The sequence below is a fragment of the Rhinoraja longicauda genome, chromosome 18 (genome assembly GCF_053455715.1).
Source record: "Rhinoraja longicauda isolate Sanriku21f chromosome 18, sRhiLon1.1, whole genome shotgun sequence".
Lineage (NCBI taxonomy): Eukaryota > Metazoa > Chordata > Chondrichthyes > Rajiformes > Arhynchobatidae > Rhinoraja > Rhinoraja longicauda.
The window spans coordinates 10,131,652-10,145,454 of NC_135970.1; the positions used below are offsets into that span (position 1 = coordinate 10,131,652).

The window sequence follows — 13,803 nt, forward strand, 5'->3', positions numbered from 1 at the left end:
GATTCTGTCCAATTGTGCCCATGATAAACACCTGGAACCAGTTTTCATTTTTGCTGGCTTCAGATTACCTTTTGACAGACTTTGTCCGATGTAAGCCATGTGCCTGGATCAGTAATCTGCTCTAGCAAAGGGCTCTTCATGCCATTGACTGCAGGTCTAGCCTTAAAAGGAAACTTCTGAGACACCAAACCTACATTGATGTCTCATTATCTGTCTCTCATTTTGCATGTTTGTTTCACTACTATAAATTATTCTTTTTTAAAAAACACAGAAAATGCAAGTCACTGAGAGTTGAACTGGTATGTGAATATTATTTAAGAGAACTGTAAGAGCAGTAATAAAAATATAATTATGCAATTAATTTCATAGCAGTAGTAGTTACTTTTGTCAACTGTACTTTAATACTTTTTTTGTTTCTTATCTGTACCTGTAGTATGATATTTAGATATTACTTATGTGACATCACTTCAAGAATTGGCATTATGCATGGCTTTTAACTGAAATATTCAGGTCTTCAACCTGAATGTAGAAATGAATAGTTCTGCAGTCATGATTTTATCTTCTAGTATTAGAAGCACTGTGGTTACATCTGTGAGATCCCAGTCTCAAACATACTGATTTTTAATGATTCATTCCACTTGGCAGAATTCTGGCAGTTGTCAGGTCACCATACATACCACAGATAGACACAAAAAGCTGGAGTAACTTAGCGGGTCAGACAACATCTCTGGAGAAAAGGAATAGGTGACGTTTCGGGTCGACACCCTTCTTCAGACCAGAAACGTCACCTATTCCTTTTCTCCAGAGATGCTGTCTGACTCGCTGAGTTACTCCAGCTTTTTGTGTCTACGGTTTAAACCAGCATCTGCAGTTCCTTCCTATACATACCACAGACCTTGTGATGCAGCAGAACATGGCGTATTGGGAGACAGGAGAGTCTGATTCCTGTCTGTCTTTTTGCCTGATGCAGAGCAGAGTGAGATATTGTGTAGAGGTAATATTATTAACCTGTTCATTCATCAAGAACCGAAGTGAAAACTTCCAGTCCCTGTTTGCTGAACTCGCTCGATACAGATTTGGGTAAGGTGTGATACCAGTGGATGTTCTCTGGCAGAAAAATAACACTGGATACTGTGTTCCATTTAAGCAGTATTTTGAAGGATACAATGTGACTTTTTTAACTTGTAGAAAAAGTTTTAAAAGCTGATAGCACACAGAGCCAACCGTGTTAATGGCTAATGCTCTGAAAAATTAATGGTGTAGTTACCAAAGTGAACGTGAATAAAAAATAATTCTCGTGTGTGTTTGAGCTTGGCAGGACAGAAACCAGTACTGCACTGAACGAAATCATTAGTATATTAAATGTGAATGAGTGTTATTGTCAGAGATCTAGGTACATTGTCGCGTTGCCTGCTCCCTACTTATTGATGATCTTAAATTTGTAAACATAGAGTGTGAATGTGGTTCTATAGACTGGAATTGAGATGAAACCAACATCAGTATTACATCTGTTTACTATAAAGAGTGAGAAGAAAGCAAATATTATACATTTTTCCAATTTAAATTATTTTGTCATTTGGTATTTTTCCATCCACTTTTGATAGATTATGCTTAATGGGAGGACATTTAATTTGGCTTCTGTTGGCATTCAGCTTGATTTGTGCAGCCTGAAACAACCTCATAGGGTCTCTCTGTAGATTCTGAAATAAACAAAAGGCTTTGCAATTTAACTGAAAGGAAAATGTTTTCAAAATCACCCTTGCAGTTTTTCTTCATCTTCGTGGTTCTCTAAAGTACTAAATTAAATCTGAAAAGTTACATTTTTATGGTCAATTGAAGTTACTTTTCACCATCAGTTTTCCTTTTTGAACTTATTTAGAATATGATACAGAGAAGCAATTCCCAGCCTGCAGAAGAACAATTGAACAAATACTTCAATAAACGAACTATCACCACAGGCCACAACTTCATTAAACAAAAAACCTCCTGCAGTTTGTTTTCTTCCGGATGCTGAATTTATTGAGGCTAGTGTTCCACAATTGCTATCCCTCTGCATGAACTGGGGATGCTGATCTTATCATACATATACATTTGATAGTATATGCATATATACTGGAGCAACCGGTATCCAGGAAAACAAGCCTGATTAAAATGTGTACATTTTTCAGAAGACCAATGGAAACACAAACCATGATTTTTCTTGCATTCTTCCTATCAAATGTGTATTTTAATACACCAATTAAAACTCTGGAATTAGCTCATTCAACCCAACCTGAACCTTCTGGCTTTTGGGCATACTCTAGGATTTGATCATTGACCTGGTCTCTGGTGGCTGTGGGCTGCGAGAGGGAAACCATGCTTTATGGAACATTTGTTTGGATAACTAAAAATGTTGAGTGACCTTAACTAATGTGGCAATCCATCCTGTTTTCTAAACCAAACAGCCAACTAATTGTCTTTGTTGTGATAAGGTACCCTAGTGATCCCTGAATGAAAAATGAATTCTCGCATGAATTGAGATTTTTGTTTAAACTTATTTGGCAGTGTCTAATAATACCTTCTCAACAAAATATCACATTGGTTGATTTAATATTTAATTACAAAGGTTTCAAATGATGGTAGGAATCGCTGGCAGCATTTTTAAGAGTTGATTATGCTTCAAGCAGCAGATTGAGAAGTGATTTTATGGATAGCAATCCCCGACAAAGGGTATTAACTGTTTACATTGTTTTTGTTTAAAAACAAAGTCTCTTACCTCATGCACAGTACTTTTGCATTATTGTGTTAATATAGAGGGGGAAAGTAATCAAAATGAAACAGGAAAACAATATGAGCAAAAATGATTGTTTATTTGCCTGATGCTTCCAGATTTAATGCAGATAATTAAACAGAAAGTGTCACCACATAATAGTCTGAGGGCAAAGCAAACACTACAACTGTTTGAATGTGCTGCAATTTGTGTAAAATATATCATTACACTGGTTCAATATCAGTGTTTTATTTTATTGTAAGATAGTGGTGTTGAGTTTTTTGAAATTGTATAGGTTTATTTTTTCCCCCCAAGTTGGTTTGATAGAAAACTGCAAACTCAACAGGCTTTTTTATTGTAAATGTTTTTTAATATTGTTTGTCCAAGATCCTGTGCTAAATAATTTTCATTCTAGCAGTTTAAAAGTTTTATTTACTCACTTCTCCCCTTGGTTTCAAAGCCATTGTGATTTTTAATTTGTGATGTATCTAGATATTAGCTGTACTTAAAAACAAAAAAGGACAAAAATCTTGATGCATCTGAAATCTTTTGGAACAATGTATTTATTTTATTCTTTGCTAAGTAAAGATTGTACACAATGCTTTTTGGACTGTTTTGACCATGTCTTTTTGTATGATGCAAGTCTGAACCAGCAGAAATATTTTTTAGGATGACAAATTCTGGTTTGTTTTTTTTTTCATGTTTTTTTTTCCTGAGGAAATGGTGGCCAAAATAAATTTTACTGGAAATTACAATCCAGCACAGCTTCGGCACCTTTGTTTACAACTGTAATTGTTTTGGAGTAATTGCTTTCCCCACTACTGTGATGACGTTGGCATTATACCTCAGGATTTCTACAGTGCACTAGTAATATTTAAAGGATGGTGAATGTTCCACAAAAAAATAGTAGCCTCATTTCCGATTCCTGGATTTTGTGGTTCAAATGCAAATTACGTTTGTGTTCAGTCAAGTCAATATGGATAGTCTCCTGTGCCACAAACATTGTCAACCAAATAGCCTTTCTTTAGCTCTTTCCAATGCTTTTGAGTTGTTGATTCTTCCCTTCCAAAATTTTTAGGGTTGGAGATATAGCAATGATGTGGAATTGAATAGTTCTCTCAAAGAATAAGATGGGGAGCCTTCTGGGTTTATTTCATAATTCTATTATTTTGAATTCCTTAACTTTGACATTGTTTTCTTTTCTGCCTGTCTTATGTGCAGTTTGATTTGAACATTTAATTTGCAGCGTATATGGTAGAATTTGAGGTATCTGAAGTTGTTAGTTTTTCCAATATAATACAGGTTGGTTGCGACACTGGCCCAGAATTGCTTCCATTGAGCATTGATGCTTTCTGATGGCACAAATCCAAAAAATATATATTGCTGACTCCAGGACACCATGGGTTAGTGTAGTTTTAGCAATGGCCAGCGGGAGCATTTGAGAGGGTTTAATGCTATAAATATGAGGCAGTTTAAACATGCAGGAAACAGATTGCTAGCTCTCTCTTTTAGATATACCTAAATTCTATATCCATCACCTTTCATAAATTTCTGATCTAAACAACAATCAAGAGCTTTTCTCCAGCTTTGAGCCTGTCAGTGGCTAAAGCAATACAATTCCTTGGTTTCTAATTTCAGCTCTATGGTTAGACCAGAGGTGTGTGGAGAATGATTTGTGAATAAATAAGTCGCAAAAACACAAATTAGATCCACTACCCAAGCCTCTGATTCTCCACTAGCAAGTATACTGCCATATAGCGGATTACTTGGCAATGTTACTTTAAGCTGATTCCTTCTCAATGTTGTTTAATTTAATGGAGTTTAAAAAAATGTGTCCAACTGGTGCTTCGATCAGATGCAAAAAACCTACAAAGTTTATTTACATGATAATTTGCTTTTTATTTGAAAGTTCAGTTTGACCATTACATTATAAACACAAACTACATAATGTGATTGAGGTTCCCCTAACCAGTGTCCCTTCCCACATACCCTACAACAAACCAGCTGTACAGATATAATTCAATTTATATAATTTAAACAAAGCTGTGAAAATGAGATTTAGTGCCTATATTCATTATGAACATATTACAATAAAAGATAAATCGTATGCTACAGTTTATAACAATTTTACTAATAGGATTTTTATTATGCTCAAACAAGGTCATTGCTTTTCTGCCTATAGTGGGGACAGGATTAATTTATTTTATTTTCTAATGGCACAATGTACTACATGACGGGAAAGATTTGGCAGGTATGGGGAAGAGGGACCTGGGTGGAGGAAAGAATCTTGTTAAAGTACTCCTTGTGTTCCTGCCCTAACGTGGTCAGCTATTATATACTTTGCTACAATGGAAATTAAACCAATAACACCACAAAAAAGGCAATTTAATTAGGCGACATGTGCAATGGAGCAATATTACCAGAGGACCACGAAACAACCATGGCAATAAAGTTGGTATGTATAAAGAAATGTACTTCAGATATTATTAGCCAAAATATAAAACACCAAAATTAAAAACAATGAAATGCAAGTGCACTTAAACTTTAAATTTCTTTAAATCTAGCGAATATAAGAGAGCAAGAAGATGAGCTGGTGGGTTTACTGAGAAGAAAAAAAGTCAGTTCATTTATACAGTACTTTAAAAATGCAGATAACAACTTGCAGTTTATACAGGAATCATGTTGCTGAAATGGATGTGCCCAACAGGAAATAAAGCACCAACGACATTGGTATGGAAAAGATGAGGAATTGTGCTCTCGACCTACATTTCCAGGCTCATGTGTGGAGTTTGATCAGGTGGATCCTCGTTACAGTCCCAAATATATGTAATACCAGTTGTAGCAAGAATAAGGCAACCGTAACATTCTGTTTAAAAAGCTGCATTTATATAATGCATTTCCATGTCTTCTGGCTTTCCGAAAGCACTAGGCAGCTACTTACTGGCTGTACAGAAAACACGTTTAGTTTCAGCGCCAAGATTCCCCTCCACCCCACATCAACGAGAGTAACAAGCAGACCCGGGGAATCAGAAACAGCTCCTGCAGTTTTCTTAAATCTTTTACCATTCAAGGGATTAGGCAGGAACTTAGTTTAATTTGTTCTCTGAAAACAGAATTTTGTAGAGCAGGTTAAAACGGCCTAGATAGTAAGTGGACGAAAGCAAGGCAGAATGCTATTCCCCACGGTCCCACACAATACTTTAACAATATGGTTGGCACCAGTCATTTTTTGTCAATATGTTTTTTTAAAAATTTAGGTCATTCAATGCAAGCTAAATAAGAAAACCATGTAGCTCCACAGCATCAATAATCTAAGTATGACCGATTCTACTAGTATGGAATTAAATAGTCAAGGAAAAATCTGCAGATAATGGAATTCAGAAATGAAAAAGTAGACCCAGAATCCAATAAAAATTCTCTATCCATGTACTTAGACTTCGTAAGACTTAGATAAATTTAAGTAGAGCTTTCTCACTGTGGAGAAAGCAGAGTCCACAAGGCCAAGATGAGGTGTCACCACCCCCATTCCCATATTGCAGCAAGATAGATGGAACAATGGCACTTTTCAGAGTTGGCCTTGGTTAAACTTCCCTACACATCCTTAAACTAAATTCCAGAGTAAAAATCAATCAAAAAAATAAATCTGAATGTGTAGTCACCAAGGAGCATTAGGATTAAGAACACTGATGCAAAGATGGCAATGTCATAAGCAGCTGTGTTGAGTACATTCTTAGCAATTTTTCTGAGCATCTGGAAAAACAGCATGCTTTATCTAGTTTTCTTGCAATAGTCATTAGTGTGCATTAAATCTCAAGTCTATTCCTCAAGAGACAGAATTATTTCAATTTAATGATAATGCTTTGGAGCGAGGGGTGTTGCATTTTATGAATTTTGATTTGATCAGATCTGCCATGACGGATTGACAATATTTAGGACTAACTGGAAAATAACTTGTTACAACTAAACATTCCCAAAAAATACATTAAAATGGTCAATGACAAAAGCTAGATATTTTATGAGATGACGATAAAATGGGGAATCAGATATGATTATATACAACAAAAAACTTTGCTTTATAACTTTTCCGCTTTACTTTTTTTAATTCTCACATTAACATCCACCCACAAACTAGGTGATGAATAGGCACTAGGCAATGTTGACAGGAAGACAGGAGGTGCACAGGAAACAATACAAGTTAAATGTTTCACTAACACATTTAAAAGCAGTACGAGCAAAATATATATGAAAGCAGGATTAATCATCTTGTTCATTAAAATACTGTCAGATTGTGATATACTTGCTACAAAATCTTAATAATGCTTCCCTCACTGATAAACACAAAAACTTGTATAAAGTAATAGATTTAAATGTCCAAAGACACAAATATATCTCAATAGGGGGAGAAATTACAGAATGAATATGTTATAAAGTGGAAAGCTAAAATTGAAGATCGTGGGTTAATTTAAAATGGACCCAAACCCACTGCCTACTCACCTCTAATGTGGTACAAAAAGAATTTCCTTGCATCACTGGTGTTTACAGTGCTGCAAATGGAAAGGAGCTGTCACATGTGTGCCCACTCCACATTATTGTCCTTAGAACTTTGGATTCTGGTTGCACCTTTCCTATAAGTTTTTATTTAGTCAGAGTTTGATTTAAATGACTGATGAGTACATAAGTTATATAAACATTAATTACAGCCATTTTCTTCACCAAAAGCAGATCTCACCTTGGGTCCCTGATTCACATGACCATGCAATTATAATGAAAGCATCTATCTGAAGGATAAACATTGCCTAAAGATGCTTTCTTTAATGTTGCCATTCTGCACAACTTGGGGCCATGAATGCCCATATACACAAGCAATCTTGTGAATAACCTGGTTGTTTATGATAGGTTAGGACTTTCCCAGTGACTGATTGTCAATTCATATGGTCCATCAGGAAAGAAGCCTCTTTACAATAACCCCAGAGCTAGGCTGCACCCACTGCATCAGAAAGAACATTCTCTCTCCATTACTCCACTCACCCTCATTTGCAGTTCATTTCGTCACTTGTACTGCCAGCTGCAAAAGCATAAACCATCCGTTCATCCGTCTAAGCATGTTTCCGAATCTCCAGCATCGACACGTCAATCAATTGACTTCCTTCCACCAGAGGCAACTCAGTCTGATGAAGGATCCTGATCTGAAATGTCACCTATTCATGTTCTTCAGGGATGCTGGGTTAGTCCAGCATTTTGTGTCTTTCCTTCAGAGACAAATGACTCCAGTTTTGAAAAAGGACATCAAAACATCTGAACCAAATACAGGTAGGAGCTAGATCACAGTGAAATCTGTAGACACTCTTGGGTACCTGAATGATTGCACTAATGCCATTAAAATGTTTCAGGCCATTCGGTGCATGTACCTTTCTACTATTATGGGAATGTTTAGTGGCAATTAGGATTAATTGGAATTTATTTCAAAGACGATTGTCTGACGCATGGCAAAGCCTCAGAAAGGAAGAATCTATTTCATTTATTGGCAATTGATATCCCTGATAAAGATGTTTTACGGAGTAATTAAACAACTAGTTGCAAATGTGGAGCACTGGATAATGTGAGAAAACTTGAGCATCACTAACACCATGCTCCTAGAATAATGCAAACACCTGCTGCAGTGGCACCTTATTTCACAAACTAAACAATCATACAAAGCAAAAAGAAAATCACTTCCATTCAAAGGTGAGACATCAGGTACAACATTCTTTTTGAAAGCACAGTACAATAATATAGCCAGAGGAGTGGAGGTAACTTAGCGATTCACCTGTCAATCATGCTTTTTGCCCCTTCTGTTGTAAATGAGATTGGCGTCACATAATGCATTGGCATCCTACTGCCCTGTTTTTATTGGGAGTCAGTGTAGTTAGTTTCTTTTAATCTAAATCGTTTTCTAAATAAATTTACTGTTTGCTCAATCATACACTATACTTCCAATTTATCAGCTCACGCAACGCATCTGGTAAATGCTCCATTTCCCTTTTCACTCCACATATGCTAATCTATACCTGCAGAAAATGGCAATATTTGAAGATAATGTGGAGCTTCCACCCCAATCATTAGATGCCACGGCATGGAACATTACTAATCCAGGCAGATGGGAATTGTTTGCTCATTATGCAAAGTGGCTCATTTGAATCTGGATCAAATTCAGAACATGAGCCAGTAGGGAATAACATCCAAGTGAAATGAAACAAAATATATTCAGACTTCCTTACAACTAAGTGTTTTAACTATTGTTTTTAAATGTCTAATTTCACCAGGGGGGCAGATGGGAGAAGCTACCAGCTTCCTTCTTTTAAGCACAAGCTATCAACCTTTGCTGGGAACATGCTTGGGTATCTAGAAGACTATGATGCCATCTCATTCCAATAGTCAACCACAATTCATTGTCCAAACAAACATGAACAATTTCTACTTGACTGCACTGATCCCAAGAGCAAATATCTCAAAGGACATGGGGGACTGGAAGAGGTCAATAGATCCCACTGTCACTGACATGTTAATTAGAAATACACCAAAACAAAAATTCAGCCCATCAACAAAACATAAAATTATAGTCATATGATATTCATGGCATTGAGGCAATAAATCCACGCCATTAGACCTTGAGATTTCCTTTAAAAAATGAGAGCCTTAAATTTCTCCTCTGCTCGAGGAGCATCTTGGCTCTCAAATCCTGCATTGTGAAGCTGCGAACTAACACATAGTACTTCCCTCTCCCCTTATTATTTTACAAATACGTTGACAGCAAGATTTGTGACTTGATTGATTTGCCACATGGTATAAAAAAGGCCAATTATTAATTAAATGTTTTCCATGAATAAAAATTATTTAAAAAGCAGCCAATTCATATTACATTTGAGAAATGCTTTCTTGAATAAAATGCTGGGCTGCATACCGAATGAATCTGTATGAAGAACAACAATTTACTAATTGGGCCTGAAATGAAAGCCAATAAATTCACAATATTTAAAGATAAGTTCACTATCAAAGGCCTATTAACAACAATAATAATTTTGGTTTCCTTTTTTGAAACAATGAACACCAAAGACAGAATAGCAAGAACATGTATTCCCAGTAATTTCACATCTGTAGCACAGTATCATTGATGGAGTGCGATCAGTGCTACATACAATAACACATAGTCACTTACAATTAATGCACATAGCAAGATTCTAACTTTTCAAATGGGGGGAATTATATAAATTTACTGTCTATTCTGGAGGGCCAGTTTGGGTATATTTCAGGCCATTTTTAGAAACAAATCTCCAGACTTGACTACATAGTTTAATACCACAGATAAAAACATATACCCATGAGAATGAAAACACTTGGATAATGTAAATTCCCTTTTGCTCATCTCACTTGCTCTGGTCAAGCCAGTTCCTATCATGATGGAAAGGTGATGGACAGACTTCCTCTTTAGATATAACAAAACACCGAAGTAAAAACAATTAAAACCAATGAAAATGCACAACAATATTGTGATTTTCAGCATATTACAAGCAAACTCTTTTGACATTAGCATTTTCTTTTGAACTATTTCTATTCATCTATTTTTACTAAGTCAGCATGCACTTCAAATCAAAATAATATTTAAAATCTAGATTAAGGAATAGATTGGCCTCTCCCAGAATCAAAGAGAGTGTGCAAAAGATACCTTTTTTTTTCAAACTCTCAACGCTGCACCAACACAAAATAGTTACAGAAAATATTATGTTTAAGAGTGGGACAGTAACATTGCCCAACATATAAAAAAGCAAGTGTACATTCCACACAAAGGTGTATTGGTTGGTTTGATTGGTTTCAAAGCGATGAGCATAGAAATATCCCGACAATAGAAATTAGTTATAAATATTCCATTATTTTTCGAAAATTCTTTTAAAAGTTCAGAAAGTACTGAGGTGGATGGGAAAGAGAAACGTACAAAATTTAAAACTAGAAGTCAAGCACGAGTACAATGGAAAGAAAAAGCTTCAAGCACTCCAACTCCTGATTCTTGCGTGACAACAACCAGGGAATCCAGCCCTGGGTTCATGGAGATTTATACTGCACACACACTCCACTCAAAGCAGTGTAAAGACATGCAGTCCCCAACCCTGACTGAAAGGGTGCACCTTTAATTTCTCTCCTGTGCGGTGCTGCACACAGGTACATTGTCATAAACATTTAGAGAGAGAGAGACGCCTGATTTGACTCCAGTGGTTTAAGACAGTTAAAGCATTGTCACATTTGGCAGAAAATCTCATTATAATTTACCAAAAGTGATTGAGCAAAATAATTAATCGGGTTGATGGCACTGAGTGAAATTGCGGCTTCCTTTCCCCACATGAGTGTGGGCCCAAACACAAGAGCCAGGTTGGCGGGCGTCATTTTATTCAGTTCACTGTTGTCAGCCACCTAGAAGCAGAGAGGAAACACAATGCAATCATGTTAATAAACCAGACATCTGGGAGGGACTTTACTCCATAAACTGAGTAAATCTCTGCAGTTTCAGACATTGTAACTGCATTCACATTAAGACTTTGGTACCAGGTAGGCATTAAATCAGATTGTACTGGTGAGAATTCTGCCAAATTATGAACAAGCTTGGAGAGGCTGTTTTCTTTGAAACAAAGGCCACTGACAATGACTGGACAGCAAGGGATTACTCCCCTTAAAGCCAGAACTCATAGTAATTAGTAATGGAGGGGAACTTTTCACCCGCTGGATTTATTGCCTGAAGGAAAGAGGATTGATACACAATATTCAACACAATTAATAATATAACACTGCCCAGCTCCAAACTCCATCCATGCTTTCGTCACTTCTAGACTTGCACATTTCAACAGTCATATGATTGGCCTTCCATTTAACACAATCCAAAACTCAGCAGTCTGTGTCCTCATTCATACATAACATAACATAACATAACAACACTTTATTGTCACTCGGCACAACACCGAGCGAAATTTCAGCAGTCACACAAAATACAGCAAAAAGAAAAGAACACAGGACACCCGACCCCAACACAAACATCCATCACAGTGACTCCAAACACCCCCTCACTGTGATGGAGGCAACAAAACTTCCCCTCTCTTCCCCCCGCACCCACGGACAGGCAGCTCGACCCCTACCGAGGCAAACGACACGCACAGCCCCCGCAAGGGGATGGAAGGCCCCCCGGCCGAGCCGCCCCGGGCACCGAAACGTCCCGCGGCCACACCGGGCGATGTTAAGTCCAACGGCCGAGCCGCACCGGGCACTGAAACGTCCCGCGGCCGAACAGCGCTGACGATGTTAAGTCCAGCGGCCAAGCCGCGCCGGGCACTGAAACGTCCCGCGGCCACACCGGGCGATGTTAAGTCCAGCGGCCAAGCCGCACCGGGCATTGAAACGTCCCGCGGCCGAGCCACACCGGGCACTGAAACGTCCCGCGGCCACACCGGGCACTGAAACGTCCCGTGGCCACACCGGGCGATGTTAAGTCCAGCGGCCGAGCCGCACCGGGCACTGAAACGTCCCGCGGCCGAGCCGCACCGGGCACTGAAACGTCCCGCGGCCGCACCGGGCGATGTTAAGTCCAGCGGCCGAGCCGCACCGGGCACTGAAACGTCCCGCGGCCGAGCTGCGCCGGCAATGTTAAGGCCCGCAGCCGAGCCGCACCGGGCACTGAAACGTCCCGCAGCCGAGCTGCGCCGGCAATGTTAAGGCCCGCAGCCGAGCCGCACCGGGCACTGAAACGTCCCGCAGCCGAGCTGCGCCGGCAATGTTAAGGCCCGCAGCCGAGCCGCGCCCCGGGGAAGAGACCTAATAAAATAAAGGTTTCCCCCCGCCCCACCCCCCCACCCCACCACACACCCCCACCACACATACACAGCCAAAAACAGAAACAAAAACCATCCCAACACCGACACAAACAAAAAAAAAGAAAAAAAGACAACAGACTGCCAGAGAGCCGCAGCCGTTAGGCGCAGCCAACTCCCATACTGTCTCATTTACTCAATAGCTCAGGCACAACAGTCATGCATGAGTTTAAAGCTGTTATGCTCAAGTTCAAAACCTTTTGTGACCCCCATTCTGGTCTCTAACTTCTTCCAGAGAACATCGGGAGCTTTGAAGGATGTAGGGGGTCGCAGGGAAATATTACAAAACAGAAAGAGAACGTTTTGCCACATCCACCCTGATTGAAAGAGAGCTTCCCAGCACTGCCTTCGTGGCCCTAAACCTCACAGGTCTTCCAGTACACATCCAAGTGCTGTTTGAACATGAGACCAATAATTATCCCACCATTATTAAACCAGAGTACGTGGTCATCACCACATTGCAGTTATGTGGGATTGCCATGCAAATTCACTGTCACTTCACCTGTACTGTAAAAGTATATTTCCACTGACTTTCACATAGGTCAAGACTAAAATCCATTGCAGATAGTCAATTCTTTCTTTGTAAATTATCAATTTATGAAATCACATTTTGATCTTTCCTTTGTACATACCCTAACACAATTTTTCATAATTTTAAAGGTCATCTTTTCCAATTCCATTTTACATCAAAATTCGTAATATGGCGCACAATGCAACTTTTCAGCAAAAAAAAGTATGCACACCAAATGCTCGTACGCATTGCGCTACATTCATATGTGAAAAGCGACTATTATTTCCAACAGTCAGTAGTTCTTGGACTACATGTACAATGTCAGGCCTATCATGAGTATATTCTGCTATTTATAGAAAGGTTATTGAACAGAAATACTTTTTACAACACAAAGAAAACATTGCTTTGTATTGTTTTCTCTATTTTGCTTTTTCCTTACACAGAATGTATGACTAAGTTATGAAGAGTTTCATTTAAAACTGCACATACCTAATTTCATTGAAGATATACTTGCTCCAGTGGTTTTCAACAGCAAATCACAACAGTCCATGTCCCCCCACCCCCCACTCCTCCCCAGTACCCTCCCCCCCACTGCTGCTTTCCCCCATTCCCGCCCTCCCTCCCCACCTTTTCCCCCACCTCCTCCCCTCCCACCC

The 13,803-nt window shown here is 38.7% G+C and overlaps 2 protein-coding genes across 3 annotated transcripts in view; one reads left to right on the plus strand and one right to left on the minus strand.

Annotated features, from left to right (window-relative positions):
- Nucleotides 1-3,492, plus strand: part of phf21aa (PHD finger protein 21Aa) — a 208,208-nt gene extending 204,716 nt beyond the window's left edge. Inside the window, exon 18 of the transcript XR_013548426.1 lies at nucleotides 1,880-3,492. The gene's annotated coding sequence lies outside the window, so the exon portion shown is untranslated. The remainder of the gene's footprint in view (nucleotides 1-1,879) is intronic.
- Nucleotides 3,493-4,639: 1,147 nt separating this feature from the next.
- The window catches only part of arhgap1 (Rho GTPase activating protein 1), a 53,877-nt gene continuing 44,713 nt past the window's right edge, over nucleotides 4,640-13,803 (minus strand). For both annotated transcript variants that reach the window (XM_078415097.1, XM_078415096.1), the window contains exon 12: nucleotides 4,640-11,191. In XM_078415097.1, coding sequence (XP_078271223.1) covers nucleotides 11,018-11,191 — 174 coding nt within the window. In that variant the 3' untranslated portion in view covers nucleotides 4,640-11,017. The remainder of the gene's footprint in view (nucleotides 11,192-13,803) is intronic.